Source organism: Salvia miltiorrhiza, chromosome 2 (genome assembly GCF_028751815.1).
Source record: "Salvia miltiorrhiza cultivar Shanhuang (shh) chromosome 2, IMPLAD_Smil_shh, whole genome shotgun sequence".
Taxonomy (NCBI): Eukaryota; Viridiplantae; Streptophyta; class Magnoliopsida; order Lamiales; family Lamiaceae; genus Salvia; species Salvia miltiorrhiza.
In genome coordinates, this window is record NC_080388.1 from 67658301 (window position 1) to 67684066 (window position 25766).

General features: G+C 30.4%; 2 protein-coding genes and 1 long non-coding RNA gene across 4 annotated transcripts; 1 reads left to right on the top strand and 2 right to left on the bottom strand.

Moving 5' to 3' along the window:
- Nucleotides 1-6068: 6068 nt before the first annotated feature.
- Nucleotides 6069-6431, bottom strand: LOC131009913 (zinc finger protein 7-like). The gene has a single exon (XM_057937313.1). The coding sequence runs from the start codon at nt 6429-6431 to the stop codon at nt 6069-6071; it is 363 nt and encodes a 120-aa protein (XP_057793296.1).
- A 12934-nt stretch (nt 6432-19365) lies between these two features.
- Nucleotides 19366-22639, top strand: LOC131011162 (uncharacterized). Of its 2 annotated transcripts, XR_009096771.1 has the most exons (3): nt 19412-20170; nt 20765-20875; nt 20967-22639. It is a non-coding gene; the product is annotated as an uncharacterized LOC131011162 (long non-coding RNA). The 2 variants fall into 2 exon arrangements; XR_009096770.1 differs by having other exon boundaries at nt 19366-20875.
- Nucleotides 21398-25244, bottom strand: LOC131011161 (aquaporin NIP6-1). Its single transcript, XM_057938961.1, has 5 exons — nt 24474-25244; nt 24186-24410; nt 23927-24121; nt 23428-23489; nt 21398-21899 (listed from the first exon to the last, which is right to left on the bottom strand). Exons 1-5 carry the CDS (start codon nt 24687-24689, stop codon nt 21695-21697), a joined length of 903 nt encoding a protein of 300 aa, XP_057794944.1. The 5' UTR covers nt 24690-25244; the 3' UTR covers nt 21398-21694.
- Between the last annotated feature and the right edge of the window lie 522 nt (nt 25245-25766).

Consider the following 25766-nt stretch of genomic DNA (forward strand, 5'->3'; position numbering starts at 1 on the left):
TGTTTTTCCTTGATCTCTTTTTGAGTCTCTATCTCATAGTCTGCGTCTTTGTGCTTTCATGAGATCCTTTTTCTTTTTCCTTTTATATAAAACCGCATTTTAATAAGTCATTTACAATCTTATAGAGTTAATTACAAGAATTGTCATTTATATTTATGAATAGTGTCATTTATACACAATGTCATTTGTATAACCGAATAGTGTTATTTACACAATTTGAGTTAGGATGCATGTTTGGATCAGGATGCGGGTCAGGATTTGGGTACGAGTCGACCCGGGTGTACCCAAGACCACCTTATTGCCTCAAATTATCAGCTTTATACAAAAAATATTGCGCATCCATTTTTCGAACCCCAAAATCTTGATGTGGTTGGATGCCATTACATAACTATTTTATTTTTATATTTTAAATGACATGGCATAAAACAATATCCCACTAACACTTAAAAAAAATATTATGATCTAAATTTATGTGTGCTTTCATCAAACAATGTTGTGTGCGTGTGTTGGCCTAGTGGTAGGAGGTTAATGTCCAAAAACCTGAGATCTTGGGTTCAAGTCTTCCGTCGCGCGGTCTTTAAATTTCTTTATTTACTTATGTAATTTATCAAAAAAAAAAAAAAACAATGTTGTTGCTACAACAAGCAAAGCCATTGTGGGCCCTTTGCCGTGAAAACTAAGAACAAGCAGGCCATCATCGGTCATGCCACCGGAGATAACACCGTCGATGTTCATGTTACCAACGGACAATGCGAAGGCCTGTCGCCGTCGTAACTCCTTTAGGTGAGACATTTCCTTACCTGCGAGCTAATCTTAATCAATCGTGGAAGATGATGTGCTGGTGATCAAGGGAGAAAGGAGGAGACTAGCGTGAGACATTTTTTATATAAAGCTGATAATTTGAGATTTAAATAAATATTTTTTATTTATGATATTTTTTTTTATAAATCGGGTGTATAAATTATAATTTAAATATAAAGTAATATTTACCTTAATTACTTTTGTATGTGAAAGGTAGTTAGTATCATTAATTTATTTTTACTTGGTGCGCTATAAAGTTACAAGTGTTATTTATCATATATATCATATATACACCATATTAAGTTTACCATTACCATAGTTGAGATTCAATTCGTAGTCACAAAATAAGGGTTCGAAAAAAAAATTGAATTCATTTTGGTTTTTTCTTTTCTTAATTTCAGGAGTACGTATGTTTTTTTTTAGACGAGGAGTACGTATGTTGAGTGTGATCAGGGCCGGCCCTGAGGGCGGGCAGGCATGGGCGACGGCCCAGGGCCCCAAAAAATTGAGGGCCCAATTTTTTTAATATATACCATTAAAGCCTATAATATATCCCATTAATCATATGCTTTATATATACTAAACAATATTAGATAACATAATTTATTGTCAAAAATTCAAAATTCAATTTAAAATCAATTTCAAATTAATTTGATGATAATTTTGTAACATAATTTTGAGGGCCCAAAATTTTAAATATATCTTATTAATTATAGACTTTATATATACTAAAAATATTAGGCAATACTCCAAAAAAAATTATCAAATTTATATTATATTAAAACTTCAAAGTTCAAATCGAAATGTAAAATTATGCTGACAATGCTAGTTACTTCTAAAATGAGCTTCTCAAATTTAAAATTGTTGAAAACGTATTTGAGATCGTCAATGTCACTAAAGAGCTCAATGATTTGACAATATCTATATACATATATAAAAGCTCAATCACTTTCAAAAATAGTAAGTTATGTTTTCCTGCCAAAAATCACCTTACTATTTTTGAAAATAATATTTTCTTTCTAATTTTTTTATCAAGATAATAATAATAATAATAATAATAATAATAATAATAATAATAATAATAATAATAATAATAATAATAATAATAATAATAATCATACAAAAGCGTACTAAAAATTTAATAAATGTAAATCATACTAGAAATTCTATTTTTAAGATATATATATATATATATAATTATTTATCTACAAATTATATTTTAAGCTAAAGAGTTCTAAAATGAAAAAAATATAAGTTTAATCTTAGTAACTGCATTAAATTGTTATAATAAAAAATATAAATATAAAAATAATACCATATAGTAAAAAAAAAAGCAGAATAAAATAAACAAATTTTAAAATGTTATGATTCTTGATCATGACAAATTTTAAATTTCATCTTTGCTAGGTTGTATTTGTTAATTTTATCAAAATACAAATTTTAAAATTAAACTATATATTCATTATATATATAGTATTGTGTATATTTCAGTAGAAATTTTGTATAAGTTATTTTAATATAATGTGTATATATTATATCATCTTTAATTTTGTCATGTATGAACAAAATTAAAATTCAGGGCAAATTCATGAATGAGCTAAAGTTTATGTATTCATATTGCAACTTTATGTAGTTGAAAAAATAGCAAAATTCACTAATAGTTTGTGGATTTACAGTCAATTAACGCCTAAAAAATATTATGAAATGCAAATCAGTAAAAAGTAACTAAAAGTTCCAAAACCCCTTTCAAAATTAATAGAAAATTTGAAAGAAAAATATCTAGATATTTTGGTGGAATTTTTTTAAATAGATAATAATAATCGTTAGTTAAAATGGTTTTGTCAAGATCTTGGTCATTCATTTTATATCCTCCAATTATAAGATGGCTTTATCTTCATTTTAATTCTATTATCTTTATTAAGAGATTTTAGATAACATAGATTTGAACGATATCGTAAATGATTTTGCAAGTAAAAATGCTAGATGAAATCATTTTTATAAGTAATGGAAATTTTTATTTTTAATATATTGATGCGCTAATATATTAAGGGCCTATTTTTATAATTTAGCCCCAGGACCTCATTTTTCTCAGGATTGGCCCTGAGTGTGATTAATATCAAATGTTTTTATTTTGTATCCATATATGTTTGTATAATTTGTATATTAATTTGAAATCCTACGGTAGCTTGGCTAGATAATTTTTTGGCATGGTGCATCTAACATGGTAGCTTTATACTGTTATTTGGTAGTGTAGAAAATAGAATGACCATAAATAAAAAAGATGCAGAACTGAGGCGAGAATAAATTCTCTCTCCGTAAGCCAAAATTACTTCCGCTATGTGCTCGCGGATCTACAGTAATTGCCCCCAAGATACAACGATTTAGGGATGATAGACGAGTCCTTAGCACTAGGAGATTGCTATTCGGTCGAACGGCTTGATACTTGGGACTGAGTATGTAAACTAGACTAATATGACAAGATTAATTATCTGAATTTGTTGGTGTGTTTAATCTCATTCTGGAGGGTCCTATTTATAGTAGTCCAGGGGTTTCCTTGAACTGACGTGACTGTTTGGCCAAACAGGTGCTCCAAACCAGCGTGTCTCTTCGGTCCTGAACCGCCGCCACGTGCCCTGTTTGGATAAACAAATCCGAACCATCGTATCTCTTCGGTCTTGAACCGTTGCCACGTGCACTGTTTGGACAAACAGGTTCAAACCATCATGTCTCTTTGGTCTTGAACCGTCGCCACGTGCACGGTTTGAGCAAACAGGTGCTCAGAACCATGATTATCTTTGGGCATTAATTACTCATTCAATTCTTTATAGATTTGAATAAGTAAATATACCAAATTAATCTACTCAACATGTAGATTCCAAAAATATCATTTAATTCCATTAACTACCAAAGTAATTACGACATTAAATAAACTATTTATTCCAACATATACAATAGACATTCGGATTACACAAATTGGATCGTAGCTTTATATATTATAATATCAGTACATTTTTTGATGATAATCGTATATCTATAATATCAATGATATAAATTGAATTTTACCTACTATGGATTGGGATAGAAAACCATGAGCATCCAATATAGTGACTGCGAATCTTTACGTAGGAGTCATATATATCATTTCAATATCTGTTGGTATTTAATCTTAATTGGTCAATATATGTTGGTAACTTGGTATATATATATATTTGTTGGGAGCAATTAATAAAAATAAAGTATCGAGGGCCCGTTATGCATATCTACGAAGGATCCATTTCACATGTATGATTTTATTACACATGCACCCACTCTTATCGGCGTGTACGGCTTGATAACTTAATGCAACGTCCTTATATAAAAGTGACAAAAAATTTAAAACTTTGCACATGAATTCAATTAAAATGATTCATTTCCATCATTTGTACTTAATATTTCATTTATACGGAAAACCTACTTGTCTCCATCCATTTATCATCTTCTTCTCATTCCAATACTAACCAATTCATAATTTCATATGTACAACAAATATGGAAATAGTTTGAGATATCATATATAGCTTTCAATTGAAAATAATTATACAACCTACATCTAAATTATAACTCAATTAACGAAACTACCTCAAATTTTCCTTAAATTATTGGTAATAAGACTAACAATATGTATCTCCTTTGTTCGATTTACAGCAACGGATTTATGACGCGTCCCTTTGGCATCCAGCTTGGAATTTTAATTATTTTTTAAATGATAGTATAATATATTTATTAAAAAACAATTGAGCTGTTGGTCTTTGGACAATCTGGAATAACTCATTAGAAATCGAACGAAAGACTATTTTTTTCTTCTTCTTCTTAATTTTCGATAGTATTTTGTAGTTATTGAAATTATAAATAATAAAAATAAAAATCAGAGTAGTTTAGTTAGTTTTTAGATAGTTGGAATATTTATTGTAATTAGGGATTTTGACATATAAAATCATAAACTATTTCAAATTTTAATTTTAATGTGATTTTTGAAGTGTAGCCAATTAAATCACTGTCTTTTTAATTTTTGCAATTTCGTACCTCCCAATTATTATCGATTGTCGGATTGTTGAATTGGAGCTTACGTCACTACAAGAATTTTGCTAATAAATGACGGGCCAAATTAAAACCGTCATCTATTAGAAAAACGCATGTCATAAAGGAAGGTGTAGTCTATGTAGGGGCGCTAATAAACGACGATCGGGCTGACAGTCGTCTATTCTCTGATAGACAACAAACGATCGACCGTTGTCTATTTGTTGTATATTTCAAATATTAATCTCTCTGTTCCATTAGGCTTGTCCCATTTTTTTTTTGCACGATGATTAAGGAAAGTATAATTAATGTAGTAAAAGTGTGTAAATGTGTGGGACCATATTGTTTGTAGTGTAAAATAATTATCAAATTTAGAAACATGACAAGATTAATGGGACAACTCAAAAAGAAAAACAGAACAAGATCAATGGAACAGATGGAGTACAATTTTGTTTTGTAATTATATTTAAATTTTCTTCTTTTTCGAATATATGTTTCATTAAATCTAAAAATTCAGAATCGAAAGCTAAAAATATATTTATTAATACTAAAAATTCATACATTAATTCATTCAAACATCGTACATCCAACACATTACATTCATACATTGCTCAGAAAACCACTCAATATTTATGTTACGACACCGTTTGCAATAAAATAGTTGAATTAGGGTGCAGATTCATGATACGGTCCTTTCATAATATAGAAAATAATAATAATTAAAATTGTACGAAACACAGTCGTTTAGGACTCACAAAAATGATGTAATCTAATCCACACAAACTGGAAAACTCCGGCGATCGGTAAAAATTGAGGGGACGAAATTGTAAAAATTGAAAAAATGGTGATTTAATTCGCCGCACTTTAAAAGTTACGTCAAAATTGTATTTTTGATTTTATTTGCCAAAACCCATGATAATTAATTATCAATAGTTTAGAATGTGAAACGTAATTTTCCCATTTCAAGTCATTAATTCTCATTGGTTTGGACTAAGTTAAACAAACAAAGGTAATTCCACATATAGTAACAAAATGTTGTTTGCTCCCAAAAACGGGATCAATTTTATAGCGAGAACACCTAGCTAGAAATTAAGAATATTGTGAGGGAGAAGAAAAAAAAATCAAATACGATCGTAGCTAATAAATTCAGTAATTGATACATTATTAGAGAGAAAGTAGCGAGAAGAAGACAAGGAAAGTAATTAATAAGAGTTAGAGTGTGAGAGACAAATCCAAGATTTTGAAGTCTTGTTGATTGGCGGCAGTGGCGGTGGTGTCCCTGAGCGGCGGAGGGGCCGCTCTCCTCCCACCAAATTTGTAGTACTTAAGATTGGGTCCATGCATAGTGAGAGATGGGTGGAGCGGCGGCGCGCGGCGCTCGCGTTTGTGGGCGTTCTGGTGGCCGCCGAGGGCCTGCGAGCTGTAGAACTTCCTGGTGCAGTAGTTGCATGAGAATACTCGGTTTTCTTCAAACTCTTTGGTTGAGACAGAGAGGCATAGATCCAAAACCGGATTCATCTTCTCTTGTTTCTCCATCAAGTATGAGTGTGATGATTTGCATCGCTCTGACTCCATCAAACCTATTTTGAGCTACTCACAAACTTTGCAAATGCTAATTCACTGCAATATAAATACTGCTGTACTAGGTAAGGAACTAGAATTTACACTTACAAACACCTAGCTAATCATTGAATGGATATAGCTACTAGCTAGGTATCATCATGTGGGGTGGGGACATATATAAACATATGAAATGCATGTTATTCATATTTTTAGTTTTTATATGACCATATATAATTGTAGTCATAATTAAGTTTAAACCAATACTAACTTTTATTTATGCGACAATACAAACGAATCTAATCCACCTTCACGTCAGTTTTTTGATTTTGTGATGTGAATGTGCAAATTGATCCCATTCGGAAACACGCATGGATCTCATCCACACCTTCGCGTCATCGTCAAATTTTGCCCCATGAAGAATTCCGTCAAATTTTATTTTTTATCTTTTGAAATAATTACTACTAGTAATAAGTAGTGGCTACTATCTTTCTTTCATCAAGCAAAGTGAGGTTTGTGGAAGAAGGTGTTTTTTTGTTTTAATTTGTTTTTTCCAAATCAATTTCATTAATTAACAGAATGTAAATCTGACTATATTTTATTTTTACAAAAATAAAAGAAACTACAAATCATATATATATAATTGTCTCAAAACAATAATCACATGCGGAAATAGATAGCTAGGGTATACTTTGTGAATGTACGGTGTGGTGGGGGCACAAGAAATTGTTTAATTTTGGGAAAAAAAATTCTGGAATTTTCAATTTCAATTATTTTAATATGTGTGGCTATTAATATATAGACGAGTAATGTATGCTGTGTATATGAAGGTGATGGTTTGCAGTAGAAGCAAGTGGGTAGAGAGGAGGGTGTTACGGTGCATATATGTCTACCAAAGTTCTTATCTCATCAGCAATGGTAATATTCTTGTATTGCATATATATATATATATAGATGCTCCTTTTGTGTATTTTTTTTTTACTATTGATCTTCTTCTGTATTGTCACGACATCTCATTTTTAATTTATCATGTCTTGTCTTGTGGGTTTTGCCCATTTTCTAGAAATACTTATGGTAAATGTTGTACATGCATGTTGTTGTCTAGATCTAAGCTATCTAGCTAGGGCCATAAATGGGACTGCAACTTCACAAGCTATCTATTGAATAAAATATAGTATATATAAAAAATCTCTATTGAATAAAATATAGTATATCTATATATCTATATAGTATTATATAAAAGAGCAGTTTAACGACTACTTTTTTTCACCATATTTTAAAATTATAGTTATTTTTTAAATTTCAATTATTAAAATATATATCCACTTACTTTGACTACATAGTCGACAGTTTTTCAGTTTCTAATTCAAACTTGTGTTCTTCTTTTCTTTTCTTTTTTATCTTATCTTATACATTTTTCTTTCTTTCTTTTTAAAAATTACTAATATGAGTAATAATAAAATATTTAATATGCATATCAAATTAAAGATCATAAAATTAGCTTTAATTTGATATAATAACTGTAAAACAGATTTAAGATAATAAAAACAGATTTCTTTAATGATCTATTTTAATTTGATTTATTATATTTTGTTTTCGTTGTATCCTTCACTTATTTTTTTTCATTTAGATATAATGTTAATTTTTCATTTTCTTTTGTTTTGTGGTTTTATCCTCTCTTTTTTGTGCATAACATGTTTATGTATGATTTCATAGATATAATTGAATTTTTTTTGCTACGATTTTATATAAAATTTTAGACATCTATATATATATTCGATATATGTATTTATTTTTATTTTTATGTTTTTAAAATTAAAATAAGTAGATATCATATTTTGTGTTTTACATATTTTTTTTTTAATTACAATGGTTTAGAATGTAACAAAGGTGAATGAAAATATATTGGTTTACTATATAAATCTTTGTTTGAATAATTTTTTTGTATTAATTTTCATATAACTTTGTAGATTAATAATTATTTATATATATTCAAAATATAATTTCAAATATGAATTTTTATTTATGTTTGTGTATGAAAATATTTATTGATTTATTATGACATATAATAATAATAATAATAATAATAATAATAATAATAATAATAATAATAATAATAATAATAATAATAATAAAGACTATAATAATACTAACACTACTAATAATAATTAATGCTAATTTTATCAAATAATTTTCAATTGTTTAATAATTATAATTATCTTTACACTTTATATAAATTAAGTTGAAAATTTAATGTTTTCAAATTTGAGTTATTGGATTAATTGATGATTATTTTATTTTATTTTTGAAACATATTTAGTATTTGTTTATATTTTAATTCTTTTTAATATTTATATTTATTTATTTAAACATATTGTTTAATTTCGATGATCGTCGTGCATCGCACGGACTGGCATACTAGTATATATATATATATATATATATATATATATATATATCTATACTATATTAAAAAGGGAGTTTTCAATTTGAAATCAATTTTACATTAATTTCAAAATTGAGTGACAATTTTGTAGTTATAATAAAATTGAAGGTTTATGTTTAAACTTTATGTTTTTCTTTTTATTTTCATTTTCTTTAACTCCTTATTTGCTGTTACATTTCTTTCCAAAATTGTGAAATTCGATTAATTATAAAATATTTAATATGCATATCAAATTAAAGATCACGATAAGAACTTTAATATGATATATTTTATGAAAATATTTGATTTAAAATGTAAAAATTAAATTTGTTTAAATATTAAAGTTTTATAAATTTCTCTCTCCTCTCTCATCTTTTTTGAATAAATATATTTTAAATTCTTTTTAATTAGTATTTTATTTTTAATTTTTTTAACTTATTTTTTTGTTTTTCATAATATCAAATTTTATAATTGTGATTTTTTTTAATTTATTCAATATTCAATTCAAATAGATTCAATTAAAATTAATTTTTTATTATATTTATAAGTATAATAATTGAATTAGTATTAATTTTATATAAATACAAAAATTAAAAATGTTTTTCCGTGCATTGCACGGGATGCAAATGCTAGTATATATATATATATATGAGTTAGGGCATAAACACTTCTTAACATATAAAATACGAACTAGTTTAAATGTATGAATTTTATATAAAACACGTATGAATTCGCTGCGTACGTATATAAAAATTAATATTTTTGCTACCAATAAAATTCGAATTTGAGACCATGAATTCATCCAATAAGGTGATAAATCAATATCGAAGATCTTAATGATCTACAAACTAAAAATAATTTATATTTTATATTTTAAGAGTTATTTTTATTTTAATCTATTCCTATATACTCCCTCCGTCCACGAATCAACTTCCTGTTTGCCTCTCAAATTTTGTCCACCAATTAACTTCCTACTCTGCTTTTTGGACACATATACCCTCCCTTACTTTTTAAATTACTACACCTTACCAATTGAACCCACCACACTTTACCATTAATTGTCTAATTAATCCAATTTTGAAGTTAATTAAATGGAGTAGGATATTTCGAATTTTCCAATTTATTTATTTATTTTCTGAATTCTCAATTTATTTAATTTCTGAAAATTTTATTTCCAGTTTATTTATTAATTAATTTATTTAATTTCTGAATTTTCAATTTATTTATTTATTTATTTTTGAATTTTCAGTTTATTTATTTTTTAGTTTATTTATTTTCTGAATTTTCAGTTTATTTATTTATTTATTTCCTGGATTTCAATTTTATTTATTTATTTTCGAATTTTCAGTTTATTTATTTTCTGAATTTCAAGTTTATTTATTTATTTATTTATTTTTGAATTTTCAGTTTATTTATTTCCATTTTATTTATTTATTTTCTGAATTTTCAGTTTATTTATTTTCTGAATTTCAAGTTTATTTATTTATTTTTGAATTTTCAGTTTATTTATTTTCCACTTTATTTATTTATTTATTTCCAGTTTATTTATTTTCTGAAAAATTTATTTCCGAAATTATTTATTTATTTATTTTCTGAATTTTCAAGTTTATTTATTTCCAGTTTATTTATTTTCTGAAAATTTTATTTCCAGTTTATTTATTTATTTTCTGAATTTTTAGTTTATTTATTTATTTATTTTCTGAATTTCAAATTTATTTATTTAATTATTTATTTTTGAATTTTCAGTTTATTTATTTTCTGAATTTTCAGTTTATTTATTTTCTGAATTTCAAGTTTATTTATTTATTTTCGAATTTTCAGTTTATTTATTTATTTATTTATTTCCAGTTTATTTATTTATTTTCAGTTTATTTATTTTCTGAAAAATTTATTTCTAGTTTATTTTCTGAATTTTCAATTTATTTATTTATTTATTTTCTGAATTTTCCGTTTATTTATTTATTTATTTTCTGAATTTTTAGTTTATTTTTTTATTTATTTTCTGAATTTCAAGTTTATTTATTTATTTTCGAATTTTCAGTTTATTTGTTTCCAGTTTATTTATTTATTTATTTATTTCCAGTTTATTTATTTATTTTCAAATTTTCAGTTATTTATTTTCTGAATTTTCAGTTTATTTTTTTATTTATTTTCTGAATTTTTAGTTTATTTTTTATTTTTATTTTCTGAATTTCAAGTTTATTTATTTATTTATTTTTAAATTTTCAGTTTATTTGTTTATTTCCAGTTTATTTATTTATTTATTTCCAGTTTATTTATTTATTTTCGAATTTTCAGTTATTTATTTTCTGAAAATTTTATGTCCAGTTTATTTATTTATTTATTTTCTGAATTTTCTGTTTATTTTTTTATTTATTTTCTGAATTTCAAGTTTATTTATTTATTTATTTTTGAATTTTCAGTTTATTTATTTTCCAATTTATTCATTTAAATGCTTTCATTTAATTCACCTAATAAAATATGCCAAATAGTTAGTGAAAGATTACTAAAAGTAATCACAATACATTATCACTACCCTTTTAGTCTTTTACACCAATTTTACACCACCTTTTTCAGCTTTCTTAAAACCCGTGCCGAACCCCAAATAGGAAGATGATTCATGGACGGAGGGAGTACTATATTGTTAGCTATGATTGCTAGTAATCTTAATTGCCAATGTAAAATTAGGAGTGGCCGACAATTTGATGGAAAGCTGAATGTAAATATGGTGCTGCTCTGCTACCTTACTGCCGCCTTATAAGGCTATATATAATATTAATTATATGCAAAAATCTCGCCTTCATATATCACATGTCCCATGTTTCTAAAGTAGGGTTTTTGGATAAGAATCACTGTTTCTCATCTATTCTTAAACAGAATCATCATTTTTTTTGTTAGGAGGGGACCCGAAATAATTAAAACGACATTTCTTATTATCGCGTTTCTCTCCATATATATTATTGTAATTATTTTTCTTTGTATATGTAATTATGTATGCATATCTCTATATTATATGGATGAATGTTCAAGTAATAAACGTATATTGAAGGAACTATATTTGAATCAGACTGATCATTGGTAGAAAAAAGAATCAATTTTTTTTAGGGACGAAAATAAAACTACCCACTTTGATAAAATGTCTATGGAAACTACCCACTTTGCTTTGATGTTGATAGGTAGACATTGAAATTTGAAAAAGTTCTTACACTTTCTTACACAAGTACAATTGGTGTAAGAAATGTGTAAGATAGGTAGTTAAGAATGGTTCAAAATCTGAGAAAATGACATTAATTGCTAACTCACGTCAGTTTCAAGCACTGTAGGTTTAAAAAATTTGATAAAATAGGCTACGTTTGTGCGTTATAAAATATCAATACGCAGGAAAAAAGTTTCAAATTTAGGTATATTGTGAACAAAAAATATTCTAAAGCCAATGGAGTAACAAGCCTCCCATAAACCCAAGCCGCCTGCATAAGCCTCGAGGTATTTTCACGCGCGGCTTTTGCAGAAGGCTAGGGTTTATGGGAGGCTTGTTACTCCATTGGCTTTATAATATTTTTTAGTTGACAATATATCTAAACTTGAATTTTTTAGATTTTTTATTAATGTTTTATAACCCACAAACGTGCCCTCATTTCGTATTTTTTTTTTATATATATATTTGCACATAAAATAATAGGAAATTATCAATTAAAAATATCCAACCTCATATATTCTGAACCAATATAATGTTATCTAGCTAAAAATGTGATAAGCCTCCCAAAAACTATTAGTCGACGTCACTAGCCTCGTGTAAATTCACCGAAGGCTAGTGATTCCCGCGAACGATTTTTGGGAGGCTTGTTGGTCTGCTAGGTAGGAAATACTTTTTAGTTTCACAATATATATTATTTTGTAATTTTTCGCATTGTCATGAATGTTTCAACGTAACATACATATCCTTATTTTGTATTTGTATTTTTTTTGTTAATTTTTCAGAAAAAAAAGTACATGCTGACATGAAATGTAAGAGAATGTGACTCTGCAAAAGGTTGGATGGTAGTGAGGCTTTAATGCTCACTTTATGCACGCATTCCATTGCACATGAAATAATAGGTTGAATTGTACTAAATGAACAATAAATTTCACGTGAATTTGTAAGGAATCTAATATTAGTCCTTATAAAGGCTGCATGTGTGAATGAGAATACACAAATTCAAATACTCATAGATTTGAGAAGTGATTTTTTGCGAGAGGTGGTGCAATTTGTGTTGAATTTCTGCCTCAAAAGGTGATTATCTCATATTCTTCGTATAAATTATCGTTTTCATGTTTGATTGTATGTTGGTTTTAATTAAAAGAGCATGTTTTACATTATATTCATGGTGATTATCTCATATTCTTCCTAGTTATGTATATTGTGAAAACAATTTATCTGTAAGACATGGAATTAATATGAATTAACAAACAAGCCTCCCAAAAATGATTGTACTTAAGAACAAGCCTTTGTCTTTTTTTGTGCACGGCTTGTGCCGAAGGACCTTCATTTTTGGGAGGCTTGATGGTTAATTCATATTAATTACATGTTTTATATAGGATTCAATCGATATAAAAGTGAAAAATAACATTACAGATATTCACACTTATTGGATTAATTGATATGTTCATGACGGATAATAATAAATGGTTTTCTTTGGGATATCAATTGCAATATATTTAAGGAATCATAAAAACTCTAAACATTGAACAAGCCTCCCAAAAAGTTGAGTGCACGAGCAAAAGCCGTTCATCATTTTATGGGCGGCTTGTGATCGCCCACACAAATGTTTGGGAGGCTTGTTGGAGTTTTAGAGTTTTTATGATGTTTTAGAAGTTTTTCAACTCTCAGATTTTACAAATTGTAATTAGAAATTAGACTTCTATAGTTATGACCACCATTGACATGTCATGACAACTATGAGTTGTAATTATGACTAAGAAGTTTGACAAACATATAATGTTTAGAACAAAAGTTGAGTACATGACATAATATAACTTATGAAGCCTTGGTCATGCATAAAACTGAAAAATAAGCTCAAAAAACCCACAAGCCTCCAAAAAATGATATGCCGGCGCTAAAAGCCTTTGACGTTTTGGTCAAAGGCTTATGCCTCCAGACCTTCATTTTTGGGAGGCTTGTTGGTTAATTCAGCTTATTTTTCACTTTTATGTAAGATTCAATTGATCAAAAAGTGAAATGAAATATTGAATTACAGATATTCAAATATCAAGCAACTAGGATTGTTTTTTCATAAAATAGTCATAAAAATGTCAAAACTACATAATCAAATATCAGCTGGTACGCAAAACTCGAAGATGCTACTGGCTATCTTACGCCTATAGTCAGTGGCATGCTGATCGCCCCACTTAATGCTCGGCGACCCTGAAATCAACTGATCGCCCCACATAATATGTATTTAATTTTATAATTATGAAAAACCTAAAAAATGTTATTATTTTATGCGTAATTAACATATAAAAGGACCTAAACTAATAAATCCACCAAACTAATATAAAGCTCCATTAGCTAATTACGAGAATTGTCTGTATACACTAAATAAATCCACCAAAGTAATATCCCTATTCACAAAAATCAAATCCACCGAACTAAAAAAATCAAAGAAAGTAAAATAAAGCAACGGTTCTAAACAAACATGCTTCAACAGTCAATCATCGCCTCAAAAAAAGAAGAAGCTCAATTTATACGAATAAACATGCTTAAAATACATAAAATATGCTCAAGGAGATTCGATGCTTACTTGGTTTGAGGAAGAAGCCATGGAGTATGACTTGAAGCCTTGTATTCTTGAAGCCGCGAATGAATTCTTGAAGGAGCACAAAATTTGCAAATGGGCGGCTTTGGTTTGAATGAGTGGGGCGGCTTGGGTATATTTAACCTAAGGGTGAGATTCTCTTGAATTACAAAATCCTTGAATTCATTCTTCAAACCCGTGATATTATCTTTCAAGCCTTGAGTGGACATGAGATTCTCTTTCAATTAAACCCGTGAGCCTTATAATAACAAAAGCCTTGAATTCCTCTTGTACTCATTGGGTCAAATTCCCCTTTGCAAAACCCGTAAGCTTGCCGTCCAATCTATCTCAAAAGGCGCATTTATCTTTTTTTGGTTCCAATGTGGATTACTACAAATCAATGTGGATTCCTATTGTTTATTTGTTGTGAATTATTTCCAGTATATATATCCGTGAATTATTTTGGGTCATTCTAATTATTTATATAAATATCATCATTTTGGGTCTTTCATATGTATTTTTTCAGAAAATATATATATAAAATAAAAAAATACGAAATGAGGGCACGTTTGTGGGTTATAAAACATTAATAAAAATGCTAAAAAATTCAAATTTAGGTATATTGTGAACAAATTATTTTTTCTAAAGCCAATGGAGTAACAAGCCTCCCATAAACCCTAGCCTCCTGCATAAGCCTTGGGGTATTTTAACGCGCGGCTTTTGCAGGAGGCTTGGGTTTATGGGAGGCTTGTTACTCCATTGGCTTTAAAATATTTTTTTGTTCACAATATACCTAAATTTGAATTTTTTAGCATTTGCATTAATGTTTTATAACCCACAAACGTGCCCTAATTTCGTATTTGTTTATATATATATATATATATATATATATATTTTTCGATTATATCTATTTAATTATTTATATAAATATCATCATTTTGGATCACTCATATGTATTTTTTTAGAATTGCCCTTAGTCTGCGTTTTGTGCTCTCAAGGGTTTTTTTCTTTTTCTTTTATAATAAACCTCAATTTAATAATGTATTTTTTTAGAAAATATATATATATAAAAAAAAAATACGAAATGAGGGCACGTTTGTGGGTTATAAAACATTAATAAAAAAACTAAAAAATTCAAGTTTAGATATATTGTCAACTAAAAAATATTATAAAGCCAATGGAGTAACAAGCCTCCCATAAACCCTAGCCTTCTGCAAAAGCCGCGCGTGAAAATACCTCGAGGCTTATGCAGGCGGCTTGGGTTTATGGGAGGCTTGTTACTCCATTGGCTTTAGAATATTTTTTGTTCACAATATACCTAAATTTGAAACTTTTTTCCTGCGTATTGATATTTTATAACGCACAAACGTAGCCTATTTTATCAAATTTTTTAAACCTACAGTGCTTGAAACTGACGTGAGTTAGCAATTAATGTCATTTTCTCAGATTTTGAACCATTCTTAACTACCTATCTTACACATTTCTTACACCAATTGTACTTGTGTAAGAAAGTGTAAGAACTTTTTCAAATTTCAATGTCTACCTATCAACATCAAAGCAAAGTGGGTAGTTTCCATAGACATTTTATCAAAGTGGGTAGTTTCATATATTTACACTTTTTTTTAATGGTGGTTTAACAGATGTTATAGAAGCAAGTTGCACAAATCATAATAATGTTAAAAGACTAAAGAGATACTATCAACAGTGGAATGAATTTATAGTTTTTTTTTTTTTTGGAGAGAAGAATGAATTTATAGTTATATTTACTAGATAAATAAGGCTTTTAATTTGTTTAAATCGCCCCATCAGCATTTATTATAAGGGTGTTCTCTTTTATTAATAAATTTATCATATTGAGGGATAACAATTTGAGGAGTATGATTCATTCACTAATTTATCATGTAGAAAATTAGGGAAAAGAAAGAAGACACTTAAAGACATAAATTTTTATTATCCCTCGTTAAAATAGATGCGATATATTTTTGATACGAACTTAATAATTCGAAATTTTAAATATTTTTTTATTTAAAATACTTTTAATAAAATAAATATAATTCAAAATTTAATACCCTTTCTTTCATTTTTGATTTCTCCAACCTCGGTATTATGTCCTACTTAGAAGAGGGCCATCGCCTTTTTAGTTAGCCTATAGTATTTTTGTTGGTCTTAAAAAATTAGTTGGGCAATGAAGTGTGGGTGCATGGTTTAACCGACAAGTCTTTGGGCTCGTCGATTATCCTGATGAGCCCATAGTTAGACTCCATTTTGTGTGAGTCGAGAATATTAAACCGGTCCGGTTCAATATGGAAAGCCACATGATTGAGTTTGAAACCTCTAGTATGATGCTTCAAATTCACCAATAAATTGAATATATTTCAATGATCACAACTGGAGGACATCAATCCACTAATATGAGCTCCATATCTTCACACAAACATATATGATTATGTAAATATTATAGTCTATGACTATGTAATCATGTTTTTGTTCTCAATAGTTACGTCAAGTATCTAACTTTTTATTTTGATCGAAAATATCATTTTTTACCAAGTACTATAACCTTTGACGAAAAGTCCAACCAACATTTGATGACTGGATGTGTTGGATCCTCACATGAAACGTCACATATACAGACACAAAATAGACCCAAAAAAAAAAAGCAAAAGCAAATTAAAATTCTAGAGAACGACTATACAATTGATTAGCACATAAGATATTACACATTGTTTGAAAGATTAATCAAATAAAGAATGCTAGAAAGTCATTAAAACAAAGAGAGGACTTACCTGGTGTTTAGCTAAACTTATTCTAATAAATTTAAAATTATGTTTTTGTATAAATTGTTTGAATTGCTTTCTCAATTTCTTATTTGAATTGCCCGCTCATTCCTCGATCATACGTTTTCTTGTATGCAGTAATTTATAATATTATATTTTTGTTGAGGCATTTGAAACATTGCATCAATGATTCCACGGACCTTATCCTCTAATTTCTAGATTATCTGCTTGCTTATACATAGTTTCATCACTTTTCTAAAATGAGGCACTATTTTAGTTGATGTTAATAATTGAATTGTTATTAGCGAAATACAAAGTAGGCATTAGTGTTATATCTTATAGATCAATCTAACTCAGTGGATTGTTTGAAGAGTTTGTGCGTGTTTGTTGAATATTTTGAAGTGACCATTCAAAGATGTTTCCAGAGGTTTTGTGATATTCAGAAATAGGGAAATGAAGTGGATTATGTGAGAATTCATAATTCATATAATAATTAAACTCTAGGAATTCGCTGGAGATTGGAATATAAGCAAAATTTGGATAATAGTCTTGAAAATGATTGAAATTTTGAGAATTGTACAAAAAAAATTATTGCATCGATTAATTGAAAAATAGAGAATGAAATAATAGATGTTATATGTAGAGGAAAAAAAATAAGAGAGCTTGAAAGTGTGTTGAAAACTTGAAATATAGAAATATTGGTCTCTGTTTATATAGAATGAAAAATATAAATTTTGATATTTTGAATTTTTTGTAATATTTTTTACTCCATCCGTCCACGATAAGTGTGGTGTGGATGGAAATATACAGATTTTAAGAAAGTATTGAGAAATGCATATAAAGTAAAGAAATGGCCCGCTAAGTTGATTTGTTAGGTGATAAATAAATAGTTTATGAGGTAATTTTTTTGTAAATATTGTGAGAATGGAATAAAGTATAAGGGTATATGTTATAAAGACTATACTTATTGTGGACGAACCAAAATGATAAAAATACTACACTTAACATGAACGAAGAAAGAATAAAAGATACGATAATTTTATCTATATAAAATCTAAAGAGCCAATCGAATGGAAACAAATACTCCATCTCTTTTTCATTGTAGAACGTAGAGAAGAGAGAGATACTATCTTGATCTCATATAACTTTCGGTGGACCAACATCATTTTCATCCTTTTCATTCTATTTTTCATTTTTCAATGCGGCGTTCGACCACCTCTTCAATTATCACTGATAAACTTAGAGGATGCTTGGCTAAGCTTATTTTGAAGAGCTTATAAGTTTTTTAAGCTTATAAAATATTTCAAGAATTCATAAGATATAATATTTTAAAAGCTTAAAGTATTGATATTCGCAAGCCAAGCTTCCAGGCTCGCAGGTAGGCCCCTTTCGTTCGAGCCAATTTGTTTGCAGCAGCGAGCCCCATCTCATCTTAATCAATATTTTTTCTTTCTTTAGTCCATTATTTTTTGATTGGGTTGTGTAAAATACGTCCCCCACCCTTCTCTCTCTCCTCTCGCGCTCGGTGCATAGCACCGCGCCCAATGCGCGCCTCCTTAGCTCGGCAATGGTGAGGGGTTCGCGTGTTTCATTGTGGATGCTCTTATAAATTGTCAAAGTATTTGGATAATTTAACTTATAAGCTAGAGAAAGAATTTTTAGTTAGAGAGAGAAAATCTTTGTTAAAGAGAAAAAATTGAAGAGAGATGAAATTAGAATTATATATGATAAAAATAAAAAATCATGGATGAGTTATTTTTGTAAAATGAGTGTTACTTATAAGATAATAAGAAAATAAGTTGAAATAGAGGAATTTATTTTTTGGGCAGCTTATAAGCACTTATAATTTATTTTTATAGCTTATAATCTCCTTAATAATTTATTTTGCCAAATATTTTAAATGAGCATGTAAGCTCCTAAACAACTTATAAATTGTCGCAAAAAGCTTACAAACTCAGCCAAGAGGTTGGTTGGGATCCAATTGCACCAAACTAACAAAAGAGAGAGGCTAAAGTCTAAATAACAGTAGATGGAGCCTCTTCTTAAAAAAAAGAAAAAGAAAAGAAAAGCAGCAGATGGAGAGTTAGGAGGCCAATATATAAATAAGAAAACTTGCTCGATATTTCGTCAGGGCTTTGATTCAAACCATTTTCGCGGTCGCCGTTCCCCTCCATTTCTGCTTTATTCTCTCCAAGAGTATCAATTATTTTGCGTCGACTTACAGCAGCAATACCGCCACAAAATCAATCGAGAATCATGGCCTTGGAGGAGGCGCCGCTGCCTCTGAGCTACATTACCGGAGGTGGTGTTGAATAAGAGGAAAAACAACGAGCCGTGGGCAATCAGAAGGAAACTACAGCAACATCATACATGAGAGGGCTAAACGCCACAATCGGGCAGTTTTTGTCATTAAGAATCCCGTATCGATGCTACGATGCATCATCCACTCCATGTAAACTCACATTCACACACTATGGCGAAAACTGTGTATGTTAGCATCCACGATGAAAATTAGAAAGTAACCTTGGTTTATGATTTCATTTTGCATCCTCATAGATACAAATTAATATTTGAATATGCGAATTAGAGTATTTTTGGAAGCGCAGATTTGGTTAATTTGGTATTGCTGTTTATTGTTTTTTTTTTTTTTTTTCGGATTTGGCCTCGAGATGAGTTTTATGATCATGAGATTGAGATAAATATTCAGTGGGTTATTTGTTAAGAAAAATAAAGGGATTATTCGTTAAATCTTGAAGAAGGTGGAGCATTAATAACCTACAGGTATGTTAAAAGTGTATTTGGTGACTGTATTCTATGTTTTGGTATTATAAGCATATGATATAACTATACCTTGTTCTGTTGCAAAAAAGTTTGAAGTTCACCTAGTTTGCTTTGGTTGTGGCTTCTTTAATTCGCTGTGCAGGAGAAGTTTTGTGAGTCAAAGCTGTGTGTTAGACTGAGCTGGATTAGCTGAAATAAAGATAATGCATTATTATAAGATAGACTAAAAGGACTTATGTCATAGAGATGTAAAAGTGAGTAACTCCTACTATTGACTCTGATTTTGTGGTAATAAACTCGTTTTATAAACGTTCTTGTTAGAGTGAAGCCCGTTTCCCATTGTGAGTTGTAGAAAATTAGGCTCTACTCTGCTCTTCATACTGCTAGAAAGAACTTTATAATCCACTAGAAAATTGAGCTTAACTGTAGTTCCATGGGTAAGATTCTTCATACTGGTTTGGACTGCACTCTTTGTGGTTGCCTGCTGCTCTCCTTTTCGCCTTATGCTATATTTTTCATCTTTTGTTGTCGTCTTTTAAGAGAATGGTATAAACTGGTATAGCATATGCTTAGCATAATTATCTGTGTTTGCAGTTATCCCAACATTAGAACTTAGGACAGGTGAAGGACTGAATTTACAAGAAAGGTGTAGTAAAAGTTTGACAGCAATGGGTTCCCCTAACTGAGAACAACATGATTCAACAGGTGCAGCCATCGTTACTGATTATGGTGTTTGTTTAGACTTGGTTTGCTTCAGAGTACATCTTAACTCCACCTTCTATTTCCCTTCCAACAGGCACAACGACAGTACAACACCATATGCATGGAAGAATATTGTGAATGACATTGCTCGTGTTGGCCATTATTCTAAGGCAGTCAAAAACTTTTCTCTGCCCCATTTTGGTGAACAATCCAGAAAAGTCTCTGCATGGTAAGAAAAAACGATTTGAAGATGGAGGAGACTCTGAAAATCGTGAGAATCACATAATTGAGTTAATTATCAAGATGAATTAGCATGAGGAAAAGAATTTTGTGACAGAAGAATGCTGACAGTGATATCATTATACTTGTGAAATGGATCTTAGGATCTCTATGGAGTTGTAGACTTGCTTGTTGATTACTTGATTGTCGTTCCTGTTTGGAGTAGCAACACTGTTTGCCTTTGATACAGAGTTTAATTATCGAGTCTGATGCTGATGATGTACCAATACTTAATTGCTGCTATCATAAGAGGAATTCACGTAGCTTCTTGCCATTAAACAAGCTCCAACTCTCATACAAAGATGCTCGTGACACTCTAGAGTTAGGGATGGAAATAAGTTGAGTAGACATGTTTGTGTGTGCAGGTTCAAGTTACAGGAGTGTTCATAAACATGTGGACTTCTTTTCCCAGCCAAGTAGTATTCAGATATATTGCTCGATCTATACATAGTAGAGAGAGCGCACATTGACCATCTTGTTACATGTGACTTATGTATACATATATGTGTAGTCTTGCCTGCCTTAATGCCAGGTCATCTGAATTCATCTCCTGAAACTATGTTCTCCCAAAGGTTTGTCGTGTGCTTTGTCGCCTTCATCGGGCAGCTTAACGGCAGAATAAACACCAGCGCCGGCAAGAGCTCCAAGGATTGGTGCAGTAAGGTACACCCATATGGCTCTATAGTTGTTTGCAGCAATCGCTGGCCCTAAAGTTCTCACCGGGTTCATCGATGCTCCGGTACTTTCCCTGCATCACAAAGACATCAAGAGTGTCATGTTATGAAAATTTATGGCTTTTGGTTTGAAAATTGTGTTAAAACTTTGAATGATTGATGATCATGGAGCTTTTTCCCCGACCACGTGCACCACTAAGTTTGAGAGATGCAAGATGCATGCTCTCTCTCTCTTGTAGAAGTTAGTGAGTTTGGTTGCCGACTTTTTCCTTCCACGCATTCTGTCTCCCACCTTTTTCGTGGAATGAGATTCGTTGGTGTTTTATTTCGTATTTCAGTTCACCACGTAAGGAGATAGAATCCTAACTGTACTTTAAAGTAAAAGGCAAGAGGTTTTGGAGCCTTTGACCAAACCACAACTATGCTTATATTTAGTAGGATTGTTGTGTAATGAATATTGAATAACACGTTGTTTTCAATGTCAGTATTATCATTGAAATGAAAGAGTATTTACAATCAAGGGTTGGCTATAAAGGGAAATGTTGGTTCTGTACCTGCCTCAGTGACTCAGTCCTTCCACATCTTTACTGCAATTTGACAAGCAAAACTGAGTGTTCTTCTAGGATTTCCAACCAAATCTTGGATGTGATTTAAGCCTAATGCCGCCGTGATTTTTTCTTTATCATTTTCCTTTCTTTCTTTCTTTTCTTTTTAATTCATGTCTAAGCATAACGTGATTTTAGTATTGACTCTATCAGTCATAAATTTATAATAATGTGATGTTTCAATATTAAAGACTGGTATTTTAAAATCATTTGAATGTTTACATATGTATCCAGTAAAAATAGCTCATATTTATTTCTCGTTCTACAGTTTTCATTTATGATCCAAAAGCTTCTCGGACCGTCCTAATAATCCAAGTGTGGTATTTTTTGTGTTGATTTATTTTTATTTTATATACTTGTCTATTTTGAACGATTTTTACTTAAGTTTATGACTTCTCAACAAATCAATGACTTTTTTGAAATAACACAAGTTAAGAGGCGTGAGCTCTTACATTTAGCCTCGTATACCACCTCAAAAAAAAAGTACTATGATATATCATATGCAATTCTACATAAACAAATGTAATATTAGTCTTAGTTCGATTCAAGTAGATTACACCATCTTGCAATCTCTCTCCCTCTTTCTAAAGGTTTTTTAGGGCAGTAATAATCAGAAAATCAATTCAATTAAAAAAAAAGGGAAATTCGTCTAAAAAAAAGAGAGGGGGAAATTACTATATTTTGTCATAATATTTTTTTCAATAATATCATGAGATTTGGAACCAAAAATAAATAAATAAAAATAATGTCATGAGATTCAAATTTTTGCACCCGAAAATTCACATTTGTTGTGGAAATTATTTTTCTGTATTCCATATTTATTTTTCCACATTATATCTGCTGCACTTTTAATATGTCGTAATTTGATCTTCGTAACATTATGAAAAAAAAATATTGAAATATTGGATAGTAATTTGTCAAAAAATATCCCCTAATTTTTTTTTGTCAAAAAATAAAATAAAATGTGACATTGGTGAGAGAGAGTTGATAGCATTACCCGGCTATGAGTATATTGAGCATAACAGTAGCTCCAACCGCAATCCCCGCAAGCTCGCCCACCTGTTTTGCCACAACAACTTACATTTATTTAAGTACTAATATAATACAGATATACACATACAAGGTAATAATTCCAACTCTTTGAGTTTAAGTCAAAATAAAATATTCCAAAGTCGGCGAGTTCTACTAATTTAACCTTACATCTTAGTGAGGTGGGATCTGAGATCCTTCCCTTGATTTCATATAATTATAGTAACAATTTATTTACAAGCAACAACTATAAAACAAATACTAGATTTTTAGACAATTAATTTCTCTACTGTATTGTTGGCAGAATAGAAAGTGAGCATCAGCTGGACGACTGGGTTCTTTGTCTAGGAAATTAATACTGCTAGAGTTTGTCTCTGCAATTAATGGTCATCGAAATTTGGACTTAATTTTATGTTATGTAATTGGCAGAAATATATATGCAAAAAAGCAAGAGAAAGTGTGGTTACAGCTCTTGTATCAGTGGCTACTGCAGTGACAACAAACATAAGGTTGAAGGTGATGATGAACTCCAATGCAAATGCTTGAGCATATTCCACTGCAGGAACAGTAACCCCGCCTCCCATCATTGGCTGAAATATGGCCTTGAGCATAAACGAAGCACATATTGATGCAATAACTTGTGCACCTATGTACACTGGCACCTGCAAATCAATATATTAGATATATATATAGTTTCTCACATCAAAATTCATTAGCTACAATTACATGTTTCCAGGGGAAATGGCGGAGAGCGGCGAAGGCGAGGGTGACTGAGGGATTGAGATGCGCGCCGGAGATGTGTCCGGTGGAGAGAATGACTATCATGACGGCCAGCCCCGACGACGCCGCCAGCCCCACCAGCGTCTCCGCCCCTCCACTCCTCTCGTTCACTATTGGTGCCGCCGTCGCCGCGAATATTAATATGAGTGTCCCTATAAACTCCGCTCCCACCTATATATTATGATCATGCATCAGCTAACAACTCTCGAGTTGTAAATATTTGAAATGAATTACCTTTCTAGCGAGAGAGATAGGAGGTGAAGGCAATGAGCAAGAGAGAGGGGGCAAGGGCCCCTCTTCCAAGGACCAAGATTCAACATTGAAGCATTTAAGGAGAGAAGATCTTCTCCCATTCCCATTCCCATTCCTGAAGCCTCCGAAGAGAGGGGCGCCTGGTGTTCCAGGCGTCACAGGCGTGGAAGGCGCGGACGTCCCGTCTTCGCCTTCCATATGTCTATTTATATTAGTAGATCAAGAAAACTTAATGTGAAGAGACGAGCTCAAGTGTGATTTACATTGCCCTCAATTGGACCAATTTATAGTAGGTGCAAGAAAGTTGACTTTGGGAATCCCAATCAATAGATCCAAGAAAAAGTTGTATGTGTATGTATAGTATTTGGTGGATGATATTGAAGTGAGGGAGAGAGAAAGGATGGTGGGACAATGGGCTTTACATGAAGAATATATGAAACAACATTTGAACCATTGGGACATAAGTCATTGGGTCTCTCTTCCACTCAATCAATCTGCACCTCACTCTTCTATTAGAGTCAACCATTGTCTGCACCTCCTTACCAGCAGGATATGGATGGAGAGAGAGAGAGAGAGAGAGAGCCAACGTGCGCTCATTATTCAATTAGTGGTGGACTAATAACATTGGGATCTGCTCTTTCAGACTTCATTTCTGTTTTTGGACTCTTGCAAAATTTATTCACATCTCATTTGGAAACATATATACAGGGTAGTGTAGGTGGAGCAGCTACATAGCTTAGCTAACCATCTCAAATTTTGTTTTTGGACACATGCAATATTATATATTAAGATAAAAATACTGGTTTTAATATGAACAGATAATTTTTTTATGTGCAGTAAGTAGTGATGTGTATCTGATGAGTAAGGATGGAGTGAAGTTGGGGCAGTGGCAGGATCTGGATTGACGCCAACCTCATAATTGCTACTACTCCCTCCGTCCGCCAAAAGTAGACCATTTTTACTATATTGGGCGTCCGCAAAGAGTAGACCACTTTCCTTTTATGGAAATGGTCCCACCACCCACTTTAATCTTTTATCCTTACAAACACTCTTTTTTTACAAAAAAACTCACCCCAAATTCAATCTCAACCACACATCTCATAAAGTGGTGGGATCATTTCTCCACTACATCAAAATCATCAACAATTTTATTAAATCTCGTGCCCAACCAAAGTAGTCTACTTTTGGCGGACGGAGGGAGTATTATAAGATATTTTCCAAAGTGGAATAGCGAGGCAAGAAACGACAACGCACAATGTTTTGCAGTCATATATG